The sequence below is a fragment of the Telopea speciosissima genome, chromosome 3 (genome assembly GCF_018873765.1).
Source record: "Telopea speciosissima isolate NSW1024214 ecotype Mountain lineage chromosome 3, Tspe_v1, whole genome shotgun sequence".
Lineage (NCBI taxonomy): Eukaryota > Viridiplantae > Streptophyta > Magnoliopsida > Proteales > Proteaceae > Telopea > Telopea speciosissima.
This window is the reverse complement of record NC_057918.1, coordinates 24,131,588-24,155,494: the sequence shown is the minus strand read 5'-3', so window position 1 is coordinate 24,155,494 and position 23,907 is coordinate 24,131,588. Positions and strand designations below refer to the sequence as shown.

General features: G+C 37.9%; 1 protein-coding gene across 1 annotated transcript in view; it reads left to right on the top strand.

Moving 5' to 3' along the window:
- Positions 1 to 23,907, top strand: part of LOC122655003 (midasin-like) — a 130,552-nt gene that overhangs the window by 12,693 nt on the left and 93,952 nt on the right. The window contains 15 exon segments of the mRNA XM_043849256.1: positions 11,690 to 11,799; positions 11,890 to 12,009; positions 14,479 to 14,557; positions 16,735 to 16,857; positions 16,937 to 17,036; positions 17,123 to 17,219; positions 17,313 to 17,447; positions 17,533 to 17,583; positions 17,685 to 17,861; positions 17,967 to 18,092; positions 18,263 to 20,026; positions 21,555 to 21,622; positions 21,714 to 21,909; positions 22,032 to 22,136; positions 22,230 to 22,535. Coding sequence (XP_043705191.1) covers positions 11,690 to 11,799; positions 11,890 to 12,009; positions 14,479 to 14,557; positions 16,735 to 16,857; positions 16,937 to 17,036; positions 17,123 to 17,219; positions 17,313 to 17,447; positions 17,533 to 17,583; positions 17,685 to 17,861; positions 17,967 to 18,092; positions 18,263 to 20,026; positions 21,555 to 21,622; positions 21,714 to 21,909; positions 22,032 to 22,136; positions 22,230 to 22,535 — 3,557 coding nt within the window.

Here is a 23,907-nt window from a genome sequence, read left to right as displayed (position 1 = left end):
TGAGTAGCCAACCCAAGCCTATTATTATATTGATACTTGGGGTTCAAGTAGTATGTTGAAAATTGACATATAGAAATGAGATATTGTCATATGCATAGGTAATTAGTAATATTACTAAGATATGAATTAGTTACATAAACAAAATTACTCACCAGCCTTATGCAGTAGATGCATAAGTTGATTCTCCCAACGAGCATTGATACTATCCAAGAAGTGCTTGCTACTATGAGGAACCACATTGTGGACGCTATCCTTTATCAAGTCAATGGCAACATATAGGACTGGCATGGTGGGGCTCTTGAGAGCGGAGTCCGTTATATGTAGAACTTTAACCACTGGCTCCAAAACTTTCACCACTTTGCCTAGCTTTGTCCAGAATTCCTCAGAGGACATGGTTGTCTGTGCTTCCCTCCCACTTTTGGTATTGGAACTCTTCTATCCAAACCACTCCTTAGAAGCAAACATAGATCTCAGCCCGGCCTTCTTTGTCTCAAAACTTTTTAGGGCAATGTAGTTTGTGGAGAATCTAGTGATGCCCGGCTTCACCAAGTCACCTCCACATTTTTCCCTCAATAGATTTAGTGCAAAGGAATGGTTGTATGCAAAGTTGGTGACTTGTCTTGCACTTTCCACCAAAGTCTTCACCAACTTTAACATCCCCATATCCTTCAGCATTAGATCAATGCAATGGCCGCACAAGGAGTCCAGAAGAGCCGGTACTTACTGTTATTCATCATCTTCTCACTGGTCTTCTTGAAGTTGCTTTTGTCATCCGTTACAATCTGGACAACGTTCTCTACTCCTACATCAACTTCAACAACTTCCTTCAACAATCTATAAATGTATTTGCATCCTTTACCTCTTTGGATGCATCCACAGATTTGAGGAAAACTGTCCTCCCATTTGCCATTATAGTCACCCTATATGTCTCCCGCATAGTGATGCAGATTCATCACCAAATAGGGCTTGTTTCATTGGGAACAAATCTTGGGTTGGGTTACATACATGTTGGGCCTTTGATCCCATGTGTTTCTAATGTAATAGGCCATTTTTATGGGCCTAAATATGGGTAAATAGGTTGCATACGGGATTAGCTCCCATACTTAGTTTTATTTCCATACTTAGCTTTTTATTTGGTGTTTTAAATTGAATCGGTTCAACCAATGGTTCAATTTAAGTGATTTTATTAGTTTTTCTTTTAGTTGTTTAGTTAGGCTCGATTAGGACTCTATTTTGAGTCTATTTCAGTTTCCTAGTCAGTTTAAGTTATCTAATAGGTTAAGGATTGGGTTAGGCTTTTCCTTTTTAGTGTCTAAGTCTATTTTTGAGTCTTCTATATAAGTTTGTAAGGGAGGCTAACATTGGATACGAATTTTGATTAATAAAAACTCAGCTTTATGCTTGCTCCCTTTGTTGCTGCTATTCTCTCCTATGAGATCGAGTCTTGTGAGTCATATCAAGACCCCCTTATAAGTCATATCAAGGATTGAAGGACTGGAATCCCCAGTGAATCCTTGCATCTTGAAGATCGGGAGGTTTCTTCTAGTCTCAAGCTGCTGCCATTGTTCTCAGCAATCCAGTGAGTTTGAAGTTGCAATTTTTATTTTAACTTTCTTCTTCTAGTCCTCTAACCTAGGCTACCTATACTGTTCAGCATTCCCCTCCATTAAACCTACTCCAATTCCCTCTCCATCCATCAAACCTAACCCTCCATTAAACCTACAACTTCCACCTTCGAATCATAGCTTAGTTTCTAAGCAACCATCATCCCACCATCAGATCTGTCCCAAACTTTCAGCATACATCCACCACATTCCCCCTACACTCGATCCTACTTTCAGTCCAATCAGACCACTCAAACCCTAATCCCCCTCATCTCCCATAAAACCCAAAACCCTTAAAACCATTCTAAATTCTGTCTAGCCCTAATTAACCATCAAAACACCACCAAAGCCTGATCGAACCACCCCCTCCACTGCCAGCTACACTCGACTAGAAACCCAGCCCCAAAGCCCTTTCCTAAACCCTAGAATTAGCTTAAAATCTGAAACCTAAAACTCTAACCCTAACCCTAAAAACTGCAGAACTTCTAAACCTATCCAAACCCTGCTTTGTTTATACCATAATAATCCCCTACACCTGCATACTAAAACCATTTATAAACCATACCTGAATTCTTAGACCTAACCCTAGTTTTACCCTAAACAGTCCACATCTGTAAACAGTTACAGAATTCTGATTTCATCTGGTTCCTATTAGGCCTTGCCTATATAGGACGACATTACATAGTCCTCATTTGATCAATGTACTCCTTAATCTCAGCCTTCTGTTGAGGTAAATAAATATTCATTACCTCATATGGGGTGAGCCCCTTGCACCCTGGTTCAGCCTCTGTAATTGTATCAATCATGGTCTCATAATGGGAGCTTTGTATGGTGTTTGCTGGGATGGTATGGTATAGCATCCACTTAGCTATTGACTCTTCCACTAACCCCTTCATATTCTTCCATGCTCCTTTAATTTTGGGTTGAGTGCTTCCTTTCTTCTTATGTAGTTGAGGATCTGATGTTGGTGGTGGTACTTGTGCCACTAGAGGTGTTGGAGCTGTCTTCATACTTTGTGATCTTTTAAAAGGATTAAACAACCCACCAGCTCTAGAACCTCTAGATGTGCCAGCTCCTCCACTACCCCCCTACTCTCTCTATCTCTGCTGATCATCTCGAAAACTAACTTTACTCCTTGAAATAGACCATTGAAAGTCCTTAGCCTCCTGTGGTGTCTGTATATCCGCAGACACATCACTGTCATCATCATCAGAGTCATCATCGTTATCATCATGGTATTCTCCTTCTCCTCCTCCCATTGAACTCCTCATTGCCTCCTCAAGTTGTTCCCTTACGCTCTGCTTGTCAGCCTTCCTCTTCATCTTCTCCCTCAAACTTTCACCAACTTCCCTAGCTACTTTAGCAGGGACCATATGGCAAGCTACAACATCTTTAGATACTCCAGTCAGATGTTGTTTACGTCTACTAGACCCACCTCCCAAAAACTGCGTGTGACAATAGTTACATTGTGATTTTCTCTTATCCCCATCAATCGGTACTCCATGTAACCATGCAATGTCACCCCTACCACTAGGCCGCCTGGCTGGCCTCTGCTCCGTCTGTTGACTACTTTCCCCTACCTTCTGCTTTCCTTTCGCACGTTGTCTTTCACGATCAGCCATAATAATACTTGTTTACTGTAACGTAAGTAAAACAAATAATTAAAAACTTAATATAAAAGCACTTCAATTGAGACTACTAAAACAATTGTGTAGCTATTTAATATTTTTTCCCTAACCCTTATATTTTTCTCATAATTAAAAACAATTTTTTATAAATAATTTTCATATAAATATTGACCTAACACAACAAAACCGAAATGATTAAACATAATATATATCTAATGCACTTAAAAAACATGTTGAAATTGCTTTCATATTTTTTCAAACCAAAACCTCATATTTTTCCTTATTTTTTTTTTTTTGAATTTTTAAATATTTTTCTTCATTTGAAAATAAAATTAATTATTTATAGGCAGAGATATTTTCGACACTGTGAAGACGTAGATTGGCCATTGGTGTCTAACATATATTTAATTGATCCCCATTCAATTTATATTACCCCTATTTTTTCCCTATTTTTGTTGTAGGAAAATCAATTTTGTAAATCAGAAATTAAAAAAATAAAATACGTATGAAAAAAAAATTTAGATACTGTGAGGTTATAGATCGGCTTCCGGTGTCTAACATATAATAATATCATCATCATCCAACAAGTATTGAACATAGTATTTTCAAAAAAATAGTTTTAGAGAAAAAAAAGTACCTTAAACAGTGAAAAAGCCTTCACAAATGTGCTAGGAGGAGGTGTTTCCGATGTGTTTTCGTGGACGATCCGTCGAAAATGATAAAGAACAAGTTGGAAGAGTGGAAGACACAAAAAAAGGAACAAAAGAGAGTCTCTGTAAGGTCTCGGTCGAAATTTAGACTGAGATATGTGAGATTTTGCTTTTATAGTCGAAGGGTTAAAGAGTCACGTGATAGGTTTTGTAACTTTATAACAGTTTCGGCGATATTTCGGTGACATGCCAAAATATCGCGAAATGTCACAATAACTTTTTCATTTCGTAGGCCCATTTCGTCTCGGTAGTGTCGAGATTTCCGAAATATGCCGATAGATCGGTGATATATAGTGAAATTTTGAACCATGATCCTAGTGATGGCCTGACTGGTAGCCTTTGCGGTTGCTTGGTGTGCTGGGTGGGTTCATCTTGTCTCTAATCTACTAGTTTATCACAACCATGGTACAAGATTTCGCGATATATCGGAAAATTTTGGGAATTTCGAGTGGGCCGAGATAAAATGTATAGGTGAAATGAAAAAGTAACAAAACTCGACGAAATTTTGTGATATTTCTGCCTATGATCGAAATACCGCCGAAATGTTACTAAAGTCACTAAAAGTTTACGTGACCCTGGGACTTAAATACAGAATCTTGCAAGTCTTAGTCCTTATTTCGACCGAGACCTGCAGAGGCTCTCATTTCTTCTTCTCTTTGGTTTTCTTCCACTCTCCAAGCAATGTTCTTCATCGTTTTCGACGGATTATCGCCGGAAACATGTCGGAGCCTCATCCAAGCACATCCTCCAAGCATTTTTCATTATTTAAGGTAATTCTGTTTTCTTTGAAACTAATTTTTTTGAAAATAGTATGTTCAATATATGTTGGATGATGATGAAATATTAATATGTTAGACACCGGAGGCCAATCTACAACCTCACGGTGTTGAAATTTTTTTTACATAAGTATTTTATATTTTATATTTTTTGGTTTTAAAAATTGATTTTCCTACAACTAAAATGGGAAAAAATTAGGGGTTCTATAACTTAGATGGGGATCAATTAATTATATGTTAGACACCAATGGCCGATGTACAGCTTCACGGTGCCGAAATTATTTTTCTGCCCATAAATAATTATTTTTATTTTCAGAAATTAAGAAAAATATTTAAAAAATAAAAAAAAAGAAATAAAAAGGAAAAAATGAGTTTTAAGTTTAAAAAATCAAGAAAGACTATGAAAGTAATTTCTACATGTTTTGAAATGCATTAGATATATATTGTGTTTAATCATTTTCGGTTTTGTTGTGTTAGGTCTATATTTATATTAAAATTATATATAAAAAATTGTTTTTAATTATGAGAAAAATATAAGGGTTAGGGGAAAAATATTAAATAGCTATACAATTGTTTAAGTACTCTCAAAGTGTCAATTGAAGTGCTTGTACATTAAGTTTTTAATTATTTGTTTTACTTACATTGCAATAAATAAGTATTATTATGGCGGATCGTGAAAGACAATGTGTGAAGGGAAGCAAAAGGTAGGGGAAAGTAGTCAACAGAGGGAGCAGAGGGAGTAGAGAGAACAGAGGCCAGCTAGGCAGCATAGGGGTGACATTGCATGGTTACATGGCACTCCAATTGATGGGGATAAGAGAAAATCCCAATGTAATTATTGTCACATGCAGTTTTTGGGAGGTGGGTCCAGTAGACTTAAATAACATTTGACTGGAGGATCTAAAGATGTTGTAGGTTGCCATATGGCACCTGTGCAAGTAGCTAGGGAGATTGGTGAGAGTTTGAGGGGAAAGAAGAAGAGGAAGGTTGATAAGCAGAGAATAAGTGAACAACTTGAGGATGCAGTGAGGAGTTCAATGGGAGGAGGACAATACCATGATGATGATGACTCCTCTGATGATGATGATGATGAGGACATTGCAGTATCTGATGATATACAAACAGTAGAGGAGGCTAGGGACTTTCAACGGACTGTTTCAAGGAGTAGAGTTAGTTTTCAAGATGATCAGCAGAGACAGAGAGTTGGGGGTAGTGGAGGAGGTGGCACATCTGGAGTTAGATCTTTCAATCCTTTTAAAAGATCACAAAGTATGAAGGCAGCCCCAACACCTCTATCAGTATCCGTACCACCATCAGCATCAGATCCTAAACTACATTGGAAGAATGGAAGCAGTCAACCAAGAATCAAAGGAGCATGGAAGGGGATGAGGAGGTTAGTTAAAGAGTCAATAGCTAAGTGGATGCTATACCATACCATCCCAGCAAACACTGCACAAGGCCCCCATTATGATACAATGATTGATACAATTGCAGAGGCTCGCCCAGGGTTCTAGGGCCCCACCCCATATGAGGTAATGAATGTTTATTTACCTCAACAGAAGTCTGAGATTGATGAGTACATTGGGGCATAGTACTAAAACTCGCGAAATTTCGGTCGAGATATCGAATATTTCGAGTATCTCGACCTGTCTGAAACGAAACGCAAGTCCGATATGAAAAAATGCAATATTTCAAATATTTCGATGAAATTTCGGTCATCTCGTTTCGGAAATTTCAGAAATCTTGGTAATTTTGGTCATCTTGTTTCAAAAATTTCGGAAATCTCGGTCATTTTTGGCATTTTAATTAAGTTGGTTTTTCCACCAATGTTCCGCTGTAATGATCTTATCCCTTTGTCCAAGCAACTATAGCATACACCTGGGTAAAATTCCCACGAGAAGGAGTGCCTGACATGTAAAGAGCAGATTTCTCCATGAGAATGGTGTGGACCATAGCATTACAGCGGCTATCATCAAACACAACTATAGCATATGCCTGCTCAAGAGAAAGGAAGGGATCACGATTGAGAACTTGTGCCCGGATCTGATCAAACTCCATATTCAGCCCAACCAAAAAATCATAGACCCATAGCTGATCTTCCCATTGGCGAAAGGCAACTGTATCAGTCTCACATGTTGCAGTAAATCGCCCATAAAAATCCAAGGTTTACCAATAACCACACATGGTGTTGTAATACTTGGAAAGGGAGAGATCTTTTTGTTGCAGGTTATGGATTTTTCGCTGAATGTCATAACACCGGGCATCATTGCCCACCTGAGAATAGGTAGCCTTGGCAACTTTCCATATAGCAGCAGCAGAATCAAGAAGGAGATAAGACTGGGCAGTATTGGGATCAATAGATTGAAGAAGGTAAGACATTACCAAGCACTCATCGGTTTCCCATTTAGTGAGAGCAGGACCATCAGCAGTGGGCTTCACAGTGGTTCTAGTAAGACGGCTCTTAAGACCACGAGAACCTACAGCCAAAGAGCAGGACCTTGACCACATCAGATAATTACTGCCATCAAGTTTGGCAGAATTGGAATGGAACGAAGGATGCGTTCACACTGCGGGAGTACTCCTCCTTGTCCGATAGGTGTGCTAAACTCGTCCGACGTAGTTGCTGATTGCTCACAAATAGGAAAAAATCACCACATATATTCTTTAAAAAAAACACGAGAAGAATATCTAGATCATAGGTGTAGCAAAAAACAGCCCTTGGTGGGAGAAACACTTCACCACCAAGGGGGAAGAAGAGGAGGGATCATTGTGGCGGTAAAGACAGCTGAGAAGAGGAGGCGGAAGAAGGTGGTGGTGGTGTAGGGCTGCCGTGAGAGAGATAGAGAGGGGCGGAGGCAGTGTGGCGGTGTGGTGGTGCTAAAGCGAGAAAGAGAGAGAGAAGGCGGAAGAGGGACGGTGGTGGTTTGAGTGCTACCGCGTGAGAGAGAGGGCGGAAGAGTGGCAGCGGCGGTGGTGCTAGGAGAGAAAAAGAAGAGATAGAGAGAGAGAGAGAGAGAAGTGGCGGCGGCGGAATGGTTAGGGTTTCATAGGGAAGGTGCAATTCCCAAGGGCGATTCTTCTCCTTGCTCTGATACCATGATGGAATATTTGGGGAATTGAACTTTGTGTCAATGAGACATAGGTCCTCTCTATTTATTATAAACTAAATGAAGTACAAGTTACAACAATACCCTTAGAGCAACACAAACTAAACCCTACTGGACCATTATACCGTTGTACCCCATATTACAACACTTTATCGTAGTCAAAGTAAGAAAAAAAAACTGAAAACAGAACTCTATAAGAGAATAAAAGTAAGATTCAGGCTAGGAATAGTATTCGCGGAGAGAATTGGATTCCCAGAGACACTAGGATTCTGACTTTGCCTTCTTTCTTCTCTGGTGTTGTAGCTTGTACTTTTCAGCTGCTTCAGGAACAAGTGAGCATTCCTCTCTTTCAAATACTCAAAACGATCAGTAGTTTTGCTTTCCATAAAATCTACCCCTTGCCCTGGATGGAGCTAAGTGCCATAATCTCATCAACCCCACCATATCATTGGGAAATGTCCAACCAGGTCAAACACTCTCAGGAAATGAAACTTTACCTTTATGGTGACAAAAATACTCTAGAAACAAATGATTTATACATTCCCATCCTCTCCATACATGGCACCAAAAATCAAGGATCAAGGTTTTGATTTTGAGACCGGTTTTGACCCTGGCTGAAACTGAGATATCCTAGGTTTCGAATGAAACCTGGGATTTTTCTGTATCTCTAAAATCCTATTTCTGAATTCTAATTCATTTTTTTTTGGATCCGACTGAAATAGGATAGGATTTGTTAGAATATTTATATATCTATCTATTTATTTAATATATATGTATAATAATAAATAAATGGGTTGTTTTACAAATGCCCCCCTCAAAATGCCCATTTGTCCAAATGCACCCCTACAACTGTACAAATTGCAAACTCCCCCTACTTTCAAAACACTAACATTTTTGTCTAATTCGTTAGTCTAGGATGTTAGAGGTTAGTTTCAGGGAATCTAATGACCAAAATACCCTTGTGATAAAAACCAACCAAAATTAAAGAGTAAAGTGACCAAATTGCACTCATCTTCACCAAATAGTTTAGGTTTGAAACTGAAACCCTGAACCTAAACAATTCCAGAGAAAAATAGAAACTACCACCAATGCTAACTCGTTACAGCACCTCTAATTGCATTTAATACCTCCCTCAACAGTTTCTGCAACTTATCTATTTCTCATACTTTCCCTTTCGATTTCCAAAAATAAAGAAAAGAAAGTGGAGATCGGTTACCGTGAGGAGAAACAAGAACAAACCCATCTCTCCATTCTTCAAAAGTTTATCTGGGTGTACCAATTCGTTTCCCAAGAAAGCACCCATCATGTCAATCATTGAAATGGCTTAAACCACCAAGCTTTCTTATATGAGGTTGAGAAACGAAGATGGGCCAGTTGATGATGAACATGAAATTGAAGAGGAAGAAGAAAAAGTAAAGGAGGAGAGATTGAATTGGAGGCTGAGGAGATGGTCCAGGATCAGAAAGGTGAGTGGTAAGAAGAGGAGGAAGGTTCGAATTCCAGGCTTGAGGAGATTCTTGAAGAGAAAAGATAAGGTGATCTCTGCTGCTAGGGTTTCATGTCGTAAGCTTTGGAGAGGGTTGAGTGACCGAATTTGGTTTCTTGAGAGAACATGAAGACCTGAAAGCTTTCCACCTGCATTTGTACTTGTGGACAATTCTGGAGTACAGAACATGCCCTATCAATCCTTCACTCCTGCAACCCAAATTTAAAAAATTTCAGTCTACTCGATCCAATTCTGAAAACATCTCACGTCTGACAAAAAAAAACCAAAGAGGACTATTGACACCGAAAGAGAAGAAAATGGGGAAAAACCTAAAATATGCAATTCCTTATCACGATCTTAACTATGCCTGGAAAGATCCAAACTTCCTAAAGGTTATCCATTGCAGAGTCTAAATTTCGGTATTCATTCAAAATGCATAAATCAATTCAAAAACGTAAATTCAGGTAAAAAGAAGAAAGGGAAAGCAATGTACCAAATCTTTGTCAAAACCAGTGCCTGAACTGCTGAACAGCAGACCTAATTGTTGAAGAAGATTGGATTTCAGAGAGGTTTGGAATTGTTTAGGTTTAGGGTTTCAGTTTTAAACCTTAACTATTTGGGGAAGATGAGGGCAATTTGGTCACTTTACTCTTTAATTTTGGTTGGTTTTTATCATAAGGGCATTTTGGTCATTAGATTCCCTGAAACTAACCTCTAACGTCCCAGACAAACGGATTGGACCAAAGTGTTACAGTGTTTTGAAAGTAGGGGGGAGTTTGCAATTTGTAAAGTTGTAGGGGTGCATTTGGACAAATGGGCATTTTGAGGGGGGCATTTGTAAAAACCCCTAAATAAATAGATAAAATGTAGAAATAGATCTAAATAGAATGTTTAGAATATATAACTCTAATTATTTAAGTTAATAAATATAAAATTTAAATGAAATAAAATAGAATATTTTTATATCTATCTATTTATTTAATATTTATATTATATGTATAATTGTATAATAAATAAATAGATAAAATATAGAAATAGATCTAAATATTCTATTTAGAATATATAACTCTAATCATTTATGTTAATAAATATAAAATTTAAATGAAGTAAAATGTAAATTTAAAATGAATGATTATATTATAAAAAAAGGTTTTTGACCTTTTTTTTTCTTTTCATTTTACACCTATTCCATGAATTAGTTTTACAAAAACCCCCTAAAATGTTTCTTGTGGTTTGGATCCAAGTTTGCTAGTGTGTGCTGAATGCTGCTGTACACTAGCCCCACTAGCCTATTATAAACACCAACTACATATAATTTAGCTACTGAAAATGTAAATATGCAATTAAAACAATTAAAACATACATTAGGTTAGGGAAATACAAGCATACGACACCCACCACTCATTACCACATGGAGTTTCTTGGCGGGTCTAATCCAAGAGCTGCGTACCACTAAAGATGTATGCAACGCTCTTTCGAATCCAACAAATTTGTATCTCATGATATATTGTGTGCCCATCTTTTAAAAATTAGATTTGGGGAAAGAAACCATTACTTTCAAGCTCCAAGCATGCAAATCTAAGCTGTAGAAGGGTTGAATGAGTAGATGAATGCCAAAAAGTAGGAAAAAATCAAGTGAAACTTGCAAAACTCCCAGCTCTCGGTCATAGCCAAGTGTCGAAACTGGCAAAACTTGCGAAAGCTATTGAAACAGGGTCTAAACCTGATTCAAATCAGTTTCGACACATTGGTTTTGTCTCCGACAAGGTCAAAAACCGAGTTAATGTCTGAACTGCAAGGTTCAACTGAGATTTAGAACCTTGCTCAAAAAGGGAGAGAGGCAGTACTCCACGTTCCTTAACTAATAAGTGTTGATGGTCATAACTTTCCTATGGGCAGTTTCGCACGCTAGCGCCTTGCATGTTGAAGGGCCATGGGTCTCCCAAAGAACCTTTTAAGGAGAGGGGTCATGGGGATTTTCGGTGTGTCTTAGAATATATTATTAGAAAGCTGATGAGATATGTTGATTCTAAAGTAGTGCTTCTTCTTGCAATTACATACTTCTCATGTCAAATGCTACACTAGTTGGCATTTTTCCAAAGCTCGAAAATGAAACAGATTGTGTAACATTTTGGCATCTCTTGCATAGATAATGACTTGAAATATTGTGAGTTCATGAAAATTACTTTACTTCTCTAAACTGCTTTAAGGAATTATGAAATGGGATTTTACTGTTATCCACTCGTGCACTTTGGACTGCTACAACCTTTTGCCTAACTAAGTGGGCCAGCTTCTCCTCTTTTATTCTTCAAGCGTTTCTTCATGTTTAGGCTATTCTATATGTATCCCTGATGACAGTTGCTTTCCTGTTTTTTTAGTTCTTTTTATTCACATGGATGAACATATGGATGGGAAAACACTGATTGGGGGTGACATCTGTTCGGAAATACCTGGGGAATTCAGGTGGCAGCCTGGTTCTCTTACACAGGTTTTCTTTTGTGCTGAAATTATTAGTTCATTTTTCTAGAAGCCACCATAATGCTGTCATTTTTATTTCATCATTTTCACCTGTCCACAGGCAGTTCTGTGTGGACTTTGGGTAGTCTTTGAAGACATAGACAAAGCACCGTCTGATGTACAGTCTATCTTATTGCCTCTATTGGAGGGTTCAAGTTCATTTGTGACTGGTCGTGGGGAGGTACTTGGATTCTAACTTCTTTATCATACCTTGGCATGATCTACAATGTACACGTTTGGCTTCCCTGGACATACAATACATATGCAGGCATAATGTATTGCACTGGGCTTAACTTAGTGACAAAGGGTTTCGAATTCTATCTGTTGATGTACATCGTTGTGGCCTTAACAGCTCAAGCTTTTGGGTTGAACTGTTGCAACATGATGTCAGAGCTAAGTTGGGTGTTCGATCCCTGGTATCTGTGAGTGGTTTGTGTTGTTGTGCTCCTTGAACCCCCAGTGCCACATGATGGTGCCGATGATGTCACTTGAAGAGCCATGTGTGTCTGTTGGCCTCCACGTGTCTGTTTGCGTGTGTGTGTGTGGGGGTTGTTGATATACATTGTTGTGGCCCTTATTTAACAGCTTGACCTTTGTGAATAAGCGGTTATAACCCTAACTGAATAGCACACCTAGTCTAGATTGTAGGAAATCTGAAAAGAAAGCAAGGAATGCATCTTTTATCCACTAAAATCATAAAAAAAAGAGAATGTCCAAGTTTGATCAATTTATATTACACAATCACTAATTAATTACAACTCAAATTACCTAAACATCCTTTTAAAACGGTAGCTGAAAAATAAAAACTATGCCCCATGGGCAGCATTATATGTCCCAATCCCTAATGTTTCCTCTGCTAATGGTAGAGCTTTGGAGGCTTAGATATGTCCAGCTTGTCCACTGAGCTGCAATCTCTCCTGCATCAGGCCCCATTGATTGCATGGACTACCCGATCCACGAACTGGAACTCATGTAGCATGACTTATGATATATTCATTAACACAAAGAAGAGTATAATACATGGAAAGGCTGCTTAACTGCGAGGAAAAGAAACAATTTTAAGTAAATGCTGGATAATTGAATTGCTATTTTATTGAAAGGGAACACGTGGAAATTTAAGTATTGTTGTGGACACATTATAAAATTATTCCTTCAAGTCTTTATGTGAGAAAACAGTTTTTGATTAATGCAAGAACTATGCAATTTGTAATTAGAAAATTATTTCTTAAGTCATAATGTGATGAGAAAACAGTTTTTGATTAAATGCAAGAAATGTGGTGCTCCATTTTTTTTTTTATTGTGCAAGGAAGGTGCTTATATGCATAGTTCAAAAACTCGTTTCGTCTCGGTCAAAATCTCGAATATTTTGAGTATTTCGGTTGCGTCGAAATGAAACGCAAGTTCGAATTAAAAAAAATGCAATATTTTGAAAATTTTGGTCATCTCGTTTCGGAATCGGCATTTTACACCCACAAATGGCCAAGCAAAAGTCAGAGAAAAAAATACCATTTCGACAAATTTTCGTCAAAGAAAAAATTTCGGTATCTCGGAAATTTTGGTCAGACCGAAACACCAAAACAAAACGCGATTTTAAATCTTGCTTATATGCCTCACACTTTCCAGACATGATCCTTCAAAAATTTGGGTAACCTTCTTAGGCCGTGCTTGACATGGCTTCTTTCTGATCCTGACACAGAATTTTCGGCGTTGACTTGTTGATAGAGGTTCTACTATGAGGTTGTCTTCAAGGAGTGGGTTTAAGTTCAAGAAGCCTTAGGTTTGATTGTAGAAAAGTTGTGTTTTGGCTATTGGCAGCAACGATAGAATAAGGTTTAGGGTGAAATAAGACTAGTTTTGATAGGGATGATAGAGTAGTATTTTGGTGATGTGTTTAGTGTAGAGAAATAGAGAAATAGGGGCTGCTATGGAGGTTTAAGAGCCTGCTGTAATAGAAGCTGAAAGTAGAAAAAAGGAGAAGGGGGGGGGGTTTGTAGATGAAGAAGAAGAAGAAGAAGAAGAAGAAGAAGAGGAGGAGATAAGTCACCTAGGAATCCACCTAGGTTTGAAGGAGTCCACCTTCAAAGGAATCTAGGAATCAATATTATATTTGAGAACCTGAGGAATCCGCCTTAGCATGTAGAGAAATCAATCTCCCCGACTTGACCACCATGCATCCAAACGACATTAGCACAAAGCTAGAGGAAAAAAAAAATCCATTCATTGTACTTTCAAAAGTCCAATCAATATATATATATATATTAAGTTACTTATGGTTCAAGTTACTAGTTACTTTTCCTACGAGTAATTTGATGCTTATCCCCGGTTGATATTGATCCACAGGGGCCTAGAAACTTCTCCATGTGAAAGTTACAATAATACCCTTATCTAGGACCCATAATTATAAGTATGTTCCAAAATGCAACTTAAACGGAAAATTAGCCTCCCTTATCAATCATATACAACTTATTGTACTTAAACCTATTTATGTACATAAAAGCACAAAAAGTAACAAAATGGCCCCCATAAACAGAAAACCCAAATCTGGCCATCAACAAAGATTTTGCTATGCAATCTGCATCACTTGTATTTCCTATGTTCTCTTTATTTTTTCCCCTTCTCGGCTAACTCTTGTAAAATGTGGACCTTGCAGGCAATAACTGTGTCTGAAAGCTTCAGATTATTTGCTACAATGTCAATTTCTAAGCATGATAGCTCTCACAATTCAGAAGGTTCGTGAATGAAACCATTTTGTTTTTCTTTTCCCTTCATTGATTTTGTATTTTACATTTTTTGAACTTTGGTTTTATCAATTTTCATTGTGTACATTTTTGCCTCCTTACAAATCTATTTGGTTGCTTGCCCAGGCTGCTATTGTTATGAATCTCTACTTCCCAAAATTAGTTCCTAAATTAGCTGTGACAAGAAATAGACGAGATACTGTTGTCTGGTCCTATTCATTTGATATACATATCTATTGATGGTTGGTCTTGGAACACCTGAACTTGTTCCTCCTTATATGGTGCAAGATAATTCTTGTACGTTGTACGTAGGGGGTGTCAACTTGTCTGTTTTGGTCAGGCTTTGGTTGATCCTACACATCTGAGGCACAAGACTGAAACTGATCTATTATGTAATCGGTCCTCAAAGCTTTCCTTGGGGGTGTCAGCACACCTAGAGGAGACCATGGAGGCCTTCCTATGAACATCAAAATCTATAGAGTCCCAAATCTGCTGGAAAGATCTTGTGCTCTGAGTCCATTTTCTGAGATTGCGCTCCACCACGTCGCAGATAGTCTTGCCGGTGAAAATCATGTCCACCCAAAATCATTCCCTCGAGAAGGGCAGGATCCTCCTCCTAGGCCAAATCTTAGCCAGGGCCCTTTCCAAACCGAAGAGGAGAATGGACAAGCGAAGAAGAGATGCTCCACATCTTCAAGAGCATTCCAACAAAAGTAGCATGATGGGGAGGCATGGATATGCTGGTGAATGAGGAAGGACTGCATTGGGAGGCAGTTGGAGAAGGCTTGCCAAACAGAGAAGCTGTGGTGGGGAATGTGGCCCTTAAACCAAAGTACCAAACCAACTTGTTCCAAGGAGACATAGGGCCATGAGCTCTGATGAGGTCCCATGCCAACTTGGAACTGAGGAGGCCAGTAGAAGAAGCCTTCTCCAGAACCAGTGGGCCTTCAGTCATATTTCAGGTGGTTCATTTAATCTGTCCTTATTAGCCAGTCTATTGGCTATAGTCCAAAAATTACATTTTGTGAAACCTAAATGGCTAAACCGGACTGTTTACTAAACAGACAATTTGTTTTGGTCTTATTCTGTTGGGCTCAGTTGGGCCTGTTGGTGCGGGCCTGGGTTTGACACCCCTACTTGTACATACCTCTTGGCTATCGTAAATTGGGAAGGGGTATCTAATACTAATATTTGAAATCTTTTTGGGATCACTTTCATTTTTGTATTGGTGATTATCAGTTTTTTATGTTAATTCGGCAAAAAAAAAAGGGTGGCGCTGGTTGGAGAGGAGAGATTGTTATTGGGTCTTGTTATTGGCACTTTGAAGTTAACACCTTAGGAAAGCCAGCAAACTCATCTTGGACTTGGTTAGATTGGGTGTTTGTCTCTGATATGTGTTATTAATCAGATTTGTGTAAACCATTGCCATTTTATGGAGTTTAAGAAGAAGCATTGCCTAACACTATATAGTAAGACAATGGTTGGGTGGTCCCCTCATCAGTAATGAAAATCCACGTTCCACAGATTTATTCATTTATTTTTTTTGTGTCTCCTTTCATGGTTATATTAAGCATATATATTCAAATATCACCACAATCTAAAGTTCTAAACTACTAAAGTAGTTTTTAAAATACACTTCTGTACATCATTATATGTGAACACCTCTCTCACGTGAAATAAGTGATTGTTTTATGAATATTAAAAATATATAGTTCCAATTAAACTTCTTGAATGACTGAATGCGGCTCCGGCTACAAGCTGCTTGTCTGCATTGTGAAATAATCTTTAACCAGATATTCTATATTACTGCAGCTAGTGCCACAGTACATTCGCAACCGGGTTATTTCTGATGAGCTCATACCTGAAATGAGGGTTGAGGTTGACTTAAATTAATAGATGGGACAACAAGACCTTGCAGTCTTATTTACCCTAGTAAATTAAGGCACATGCATCTATGGATGCACCTTTCTGTGTGCTTTTGGTTCCAGGTAGATTTAAGCTGTGTCTTATTGTTAAATCATCAGTAGTGATAGTTTTGATCTAATCAAAATCACAAAAGATTGGAATTTTGTGTCTCACTGGTAATCTGAAGTGTTTTATTAGAATAATTTGCCCAAGGAATCTTGGTATGTTCTATTATTAACTACATGCCTTGTTTATAATAACAGGCAGGATCTCCCTTAGTGTCCTATGGAGGAAAGTCATGGTTGGACAATCGAGTAATAAAGATTTATTAGACATAGTGAATATATGGTATCCAAAACTAGAGGCTGTTGTCGAGAAACTCATAGGTATGCAATAATTGTCCATGCTCAATACAATTTCTGCATCTTATATATCTCTTATGATAACGCTTTATATCTATTGCAGAAACCTTTGAAAGGGTTAATGCTGCCCCTTTACATCAACGCGGAGGATTTCAGGTTGGAAATCCTGCTTCTTCTGGTTCTTTTTGCAGATTCTCGTTGAGGTAGGTGTTTTAGATCTGGTGACCTTCCACATTTAAGTTGCTGGATTATATTTATTTAGCTCTATGCTTTTTGGTTGTGATGTCAGGGATCTCCTAAAATGGTGTAGAAGAATTACAGGTTTAGGTTTTAGCTTTGTGGGGCCTAGGTTGTCTGCTTACGAATGTAAAAGCATTTATAAGGAGGTTGCATAAGATCCAGTCCCCAAAACTTTTTCCTCTTGTTTATGCTGATAAATTTTGTATGATGATTCCACTGTCTGGGTTTGTGTTCTTCAGGCTGTAGATATTTTTGCTTCATCCTCGGCTTCTTCTGAGAACCGTTTGCTTATGATGAGAGAAATAGCAAAAATTTGGGAAGTACCCGTAACAGAGGCAGAAAGATTACTTCCTCTTAATAAGCCCATAATCCAGGTTTTTGTTATTCCTTTGAGCCTGTTTTTTTAAATCTGTTTTGACTCTGTTTCACTAAGTTTCTGTTGTCCGTCTTTAATTGCAGGATTTGCAGTCAGAATTACAAGTTGGACGAATTTTTCTCAAATGCTCTCAAGTAATTTTCCAGGCAAACCATTTACAGTGACTCTTTCTTTAACTTTTAGTTTTCTCATTTTTGGGATTTGGGGGGTGGGGTTTCCTGGTGTTTTTCTGTAGTTACATCGCCAAAAGAGACCTTTTGTGGATATTCGTAGTTCGCTTCATGTTCTTGAGAAGATAGCTTGTTCTGTCAAGTACAATGAGCCTGTTCTCCTGATTGGTGAAACTGGTACTGGGAAAACAACACTTGTACAGAATCTGGCAATGAGGCTTGGTCAACCACTTACCGTGTTGGTATGTTTCCTTCTTACAGATTTAAGTAGTGCTTGGTGATGACTTTTAGACATGACTATCTATTTCATAAGTTAGCAATTGATTACCATGTTGCTCATGTGGCAGAACTTAAGCCAGCAGAGTGATGTTGCTGATCTGTTAGGTGGATTTAAGCCTACTGATGCACGGTTTGTTTGCATACCACTTTATAATGAGTTTCAGGGCCTGTTCTCTAGGACCTTTTCTATAAAGGTATATCTCATTCTAAGAACAAAATTGTATGCTTTATAATAGGCCATTTCTTTATAAAATTACTGGTGCTTATCAGGAGGAAAGCACGTACTGATTTCATGATGTACTGCTCTCTCCACTATCTTTTGAATTTCTTGAATGTCTAATAAATATGGTATGCTGATATTCAGGAAAATGAGGATTATCTTGTGCGACTGGGAAAACTTATTGCCGATAAGAAGTGGAAAATGGTATTAAATGGATTTCAGAAAGCTCTTATTGCTTTTAAGAAGCAAGTCTATGAAGTGAGAGGATCTGGATGTGGTACAAAGCGGAAGAGACCTCTGGCTGAAGAACTCCCCAAAGATTGGAAGAGTTTCTCAGTAAAAGTTGACAGTGCTCGCAGGCAGATTGGCGCCTCAACTTGCATGGCTTTCTCATTTGTAGAAGGAGCTTTTGTAACAGCACTTAGAAAGGGTCACTTGATTTTGCTCGATGAAGTGAATTTGGCCTCTCCAGAGATGTTGCAGAGAATTACAGGGGTTCTAGAAGGAGAGCAGGGTTCAATTTGTTTGACTGAGAGGGGAGATGTCAAATATATTGACCGCCATCCTGATTTTCGTATATTTGCTTGTATGAATCCTGCAACTGATGCTGGAAAGCGGGACTTGCCATATTCGCTGCGGAGTAGGTTCACAGAATATTTTGTTGATGATGTGTTGGATGATGAAGATTTATGTCTCTTTGTTAATCAATTTATGGATGTGCACCGTCCTAATAGAGAACTAGTCAATAAAGTCGTACAATTTTACAAAGCAGCCAAGAAAGAATCCGAAGTGAGGCTGCAGGATGGGGCCAATCAGAAGCCCCAGTATAGTTTGAGGTCTCTTTACCGTGCACTAGAATATACAAAGAAGGCGGAAAAGAATTTTGGATTCCGAAAGGCACTTTATGATGGATTTTGTATGTTTTTTCTTACAATGCTGGATGGACCTAGTGCCAAACTTATGAACATTATGATATTATCATATTTATTAGGGGGGGATCTGCCCCCAAATGTTCCCTTTGTTGGTTACCTTGTCAACAGAGGGAACCTCAGGTCTGATGCTTTCTCGGAGAACTATATTTTGACGAGAAGTGTGAAGGAGCATCTTATGAACCTTGCACGTGCTGTTTTGATTAAAAGATACCCTGTTCTATTACAGGGCCCCACTTCTAGTGGGAAGACTAGCCTCATCCAGTATCTCTGTGCTATCACTGGTCATGAATTTGTACGCATAAATAATCATGAACACACAGATCTTCAGGAGTATTTAGGTTCCTACATAACTGATTATAATGGTAAGCTTGTGTTTCAAGAAGGTGTTTTGGTTAAGGCTGTTCGCAATGGATACTGTATTGTTCTGGATGAACTTAACCTGGCACCATCAGATGTGCTGGAAGCACTAAACCGGTTATTAGATGATAACAGGGAGCTTTTTGTACCAGAACTCCAGGAAACAGTTACTGCACATCCTGATTTTATGCTTTTTGCCACACAAAATCCTCCAACTTTTTATGGTGGGCGTAAAATGCTTTCTAGAGCATTTCGTAACCGCTTTGTGGAGATTCATGTTGATGAAATCCCGGAAAATGAGTTAGGTACAATACTGGAAAAGAGGTGCAAAATCCCTGAGAGCTATGCTAAACAGATGATTAATGTAATGAAGGATTTGCAGGTGCATAGACAGAGCAGCAAAGTGTTTGCTGGAAAACATGGTTTCATAACCCCACGTGATTTGTTTCGATGGGCTGATCGTTTCCGGACATTCGGGAATTCCCATAAAAATTTGGCAGAAGATGGCTATTTTCTTTTGGCTGAAAGGTTACGAGATGAAAATGAGAAGAAAGTTGTTGAAGAGATTTTGAAGAGGCATGTTTCGAATGAACTTGTTAAAGATGACTTGTACATGCAGGTCTGTTGCTCCCCCCACCCAACTTTTCTTAGTTGTGTATTTTCACTTTACCATGGTGCTTAATGAGATGAATTGAATTATTTTCCCCCCTGTCATTGCTGGGTCTGGAACATAGTTGTCACGTCGTCACGGCGATCCAAGTTGGTGGAGGGATGTCATGTCGATATATTGACATGTCGCCCGCCAGGCAATCATATCGACCATTTTTTATTTTTTATTTTCTCTATTTTTAATGTCATTTAGTATGCTATAATATATACCCTATAACATAAAAAATTAACATGGAAGTGTACTACTAATCTACTATGGTTTAATTCATGAAAGTGTAATATCCATTAGTGTATATGAAATCATGGATTATCAAATAATTGATAGCAATAGTCTTGCTGATAATAAAGTTGAAAAATCATGAGAGTTGAGATATGATTCATATGAAAGTGACCACAAAAGTAACAAAACAAAAAAACAATTACAAGAACGTAATTTATATTGAGTGAATAAAGCTAATAAACAACCCATCTAAATTAAAAAAAAAATGGCTGATGTGAATATGTGATTGTGTATTAGTCAATAGTGTATTAGTGTGTTTTGTTTGATGTTTTTAAAATTTTTTTTTAATGTAAAGTAAAAAACATTAAAATAAAAAATGGTTAAAAAAACATTATTATTAAAAAATTAAGTTTTATAATTTGAAACAACCATGTCGCCCGATATGGCGTCCATGGCGGCGCCATGGAGGCCATATCGGTCGATATTCTTACATCATCCATATCGGTGGTCGATATGCCCACTTCTCCAGCGATATGACGACGCCATGACAACTATGGTCTGGAATGATTTCAGCGATTTTAGTGTAAGTTGGTGTGATTTTGGAAGATATTTTTTTGGGTAAAAAATGTTGAAGATTCAATTCTGTATGACTTTGGCCTATTTGATTCAAAGTTGTCGAAATACATTTCTTCTTTATTAGTATTTGTGTATGGGCTAGAAAATTGTCTTTACATGAAGTTACATCACTTTTAATATCATTAAGTTAGTTCAATTTGTTCTTTTCAGTTTTTTTTTTTTAAAGTTGGATGTGCACACACACACAAAAAAAGAGAAATTTGTAGCAATATTACTATTGATTTTGCAGCATATCTTTGATTTCTCCTGTGTGGATTAAACAAGGGGGCAGAGTTGTCTTTGATATTTACAGCATTTGCTTTATGTGTTTTGTTTATGGATGGTATCACACGATTTTCTTATCTGTTTAATGAATCAAATATTCACGTTTTGGACTACTTGGTCCTTGCTTGGTAATTTTCACGATTTTCTTATCTGTTTAAAGAATCAGATATACATGTGTTGGATTACTTGGTCCTTGCTTGGTAATTTTCGTACTTTGATCTGGGTGGAAAAATGTTTTCTCTTGTTATACAAGGAATGTCATTGAAACTCATCTTCTAATTTTTTTTTAAAGTTAAACAGGAAATTATATATCCAGATTTGCTATGCAGATATCCTTAATTTGTCACTTTTATTTCAGGAGCCAGCTGGTGGCTACACTGTGTTGAACTTCTGCAAATACTCAGGTGTATCAGAAACTCTGGCAAAGTATGTGCGTAATTAATTTTTTTCGGTTTATTTGTTTGTAGCTTCTTGTTACTTATAAGTGCCTTACACTAATAAATGTGATCCCTTGCAGTATTGTTTGGACTAAAAGTATGTGGAGGCTATATTTTCTTGTTGAGCGTTGCTACAAAATGCGTGAACCCGTCCTTCTTGTTGGTGAGACTGGTGGTGGGAAGACCACTGTTTGCCAGCTACTTAGCATTATTTTGGGGTCAAAATTGCACATTTTGAATTGCCATCAGTATACAGAACCATCAGATTTTCTCGGGGTGGGTTTATAACTGTATATATTTCCGAGTTTTTTATGGATTCTGTCCAGTACTTGGAATTTTATGTTTTTAATGACATCAACAGCTGGTAGATGTTAATGTAATGGTAATGATATTCTCAGGGGTTCTATCCTGTACGGGAGAGGTCAAGATTAACTGAAGAATTCAAGCATCTTGTTGATCAGCTGTTTCTGTCAAAGACATTTCTGCACTTTCCTGGAGATATTGTATGTTTATTCCTGTCTACGTTTGATATAACTGCGATGTTTATTCTATGTGGTTACTACTGCTACTAAATTCATCCATTTCTCTGGCTGCAGAAAATATCTTCTGATATAAGTCAAGCTTCTTTAACGTTTGATCAGCTTTCTGTGATTATAAATAGCTACAGACAAGGTCTTGTCTTTCATCCTGATGTCACCCCAAGTGATCTTGATACATTTGAGAAAGTGAAACTGGCTCTAGTTCAGCTTCACCAGAAGTGGCAGGCCATATTTACATGGCAAGATGGGCCTCTTGTACAAGCAATGAAAGATGGAAATCTGCTTCTTGTGGATGAGATCTCCTTAGCTGATGATAGTGTTCTTGAAAGATTAAACAGTGTATTGGAATCTGAAAGAAAATTGGTGGGTCAGATTTCTTTTTTGATATCTAGTATTTTCAATATTCAGCTGGGATTGCCCTTCCAACGGATATGAGTTTAAGTATTGGGTACAGCTACTGGTCCATGAAATGTGATGCGAAAGAAATCGGAAAAATTATGCGGAAATTACTGAAATATTTTCGTTTCGGCAGGGGACGAAATCTCCTAAATAACTGAAATTTTGAACCTTGTGTGTAAGATGTCTAATGTGCACAGGAACTTCTCAGATAGATGGCTTGATTTGCCTTGTCTAGACTTACATATCTGCATCTATTGCATAATATGGTTATATTGCTTGAACTTGACTTGCTTATGTTCAATTATATGAATACAGAATTCTTTTGGCTACTAGTAATTTTATTGGAGAGGATGCCCAAATGATTGAGTTTGTCTTGTCTATTTGTATATGGTCCTTCCATGTAATGGAACAATTACTAATGTGTTTCTGCTTTGATTATCTAGCCAATCAACATTCCCTATAAACATTTTTTTTTGTTATGGGTGTAACTATATACCTGTATGTCTTTTCCCTTTTGTTTTCTCTTCTCTTTGTCCTGCTCTCTTTCTGTGTCTGTAGAGTTGGGGTTGGGGTTGATACTTGACAGACTGGTAGCTATTTTTCATAGTTCATACTCCTTGAATAAGCAGTCTATAGCATGGTTCTCCAATTGTGTATATTGGTTGACAAGAAAAGAGGTATAGGTTCCAAGTTAAGTGGTTCCCTCTTTAGAGTCAAAACGTATGGAGTTAAGCAGGACCAAGAATATATTGACTAAAATTTTAGTAAAAATAGAAGTAGGGGTAACTGTGTTGTTAAGGTTGGTAATTGATAGATATTTGTGGTTTACCATTGTAATTGTCTTGGTTTAGTGAGTTCAGTCTTACATATAGAGGGAGGGATTGAAGAAAATATTGTCCACTGTGTTTGATTATTCATAGTATTGTGTAAACCAATACTCTTCAACTGCATCATATAAATTTATTGAGTATATACATGATTACCTTTACTATTGTTCAGCTGCACATTTTCTGGTGTTATTGTGTATGCCTATTCACAGTGGAACATATAATGAATATGCTTATATTATATTAGTTTTTTGACACCTAGGTGATGCCTAGGTGGGCACCTTGTCACCTAGGAACCTAGGTGTCACTCCACCACTTGGATTGCCTTGACAACTATGGTAGCAAGAACAGTAGACCAATTGGCTGAAGGATAGAGTCGGAAATTATTGCATTTGAGGAAAACTAAAGTGTAGGAGTGACCTGGGAATTGGATGGCTTGAGCAGCAGCGTCTCGGGCTAAATGCTTGGCATAACCCTCGTAGTTATTACATAGGTGGGTGCTGCCATCC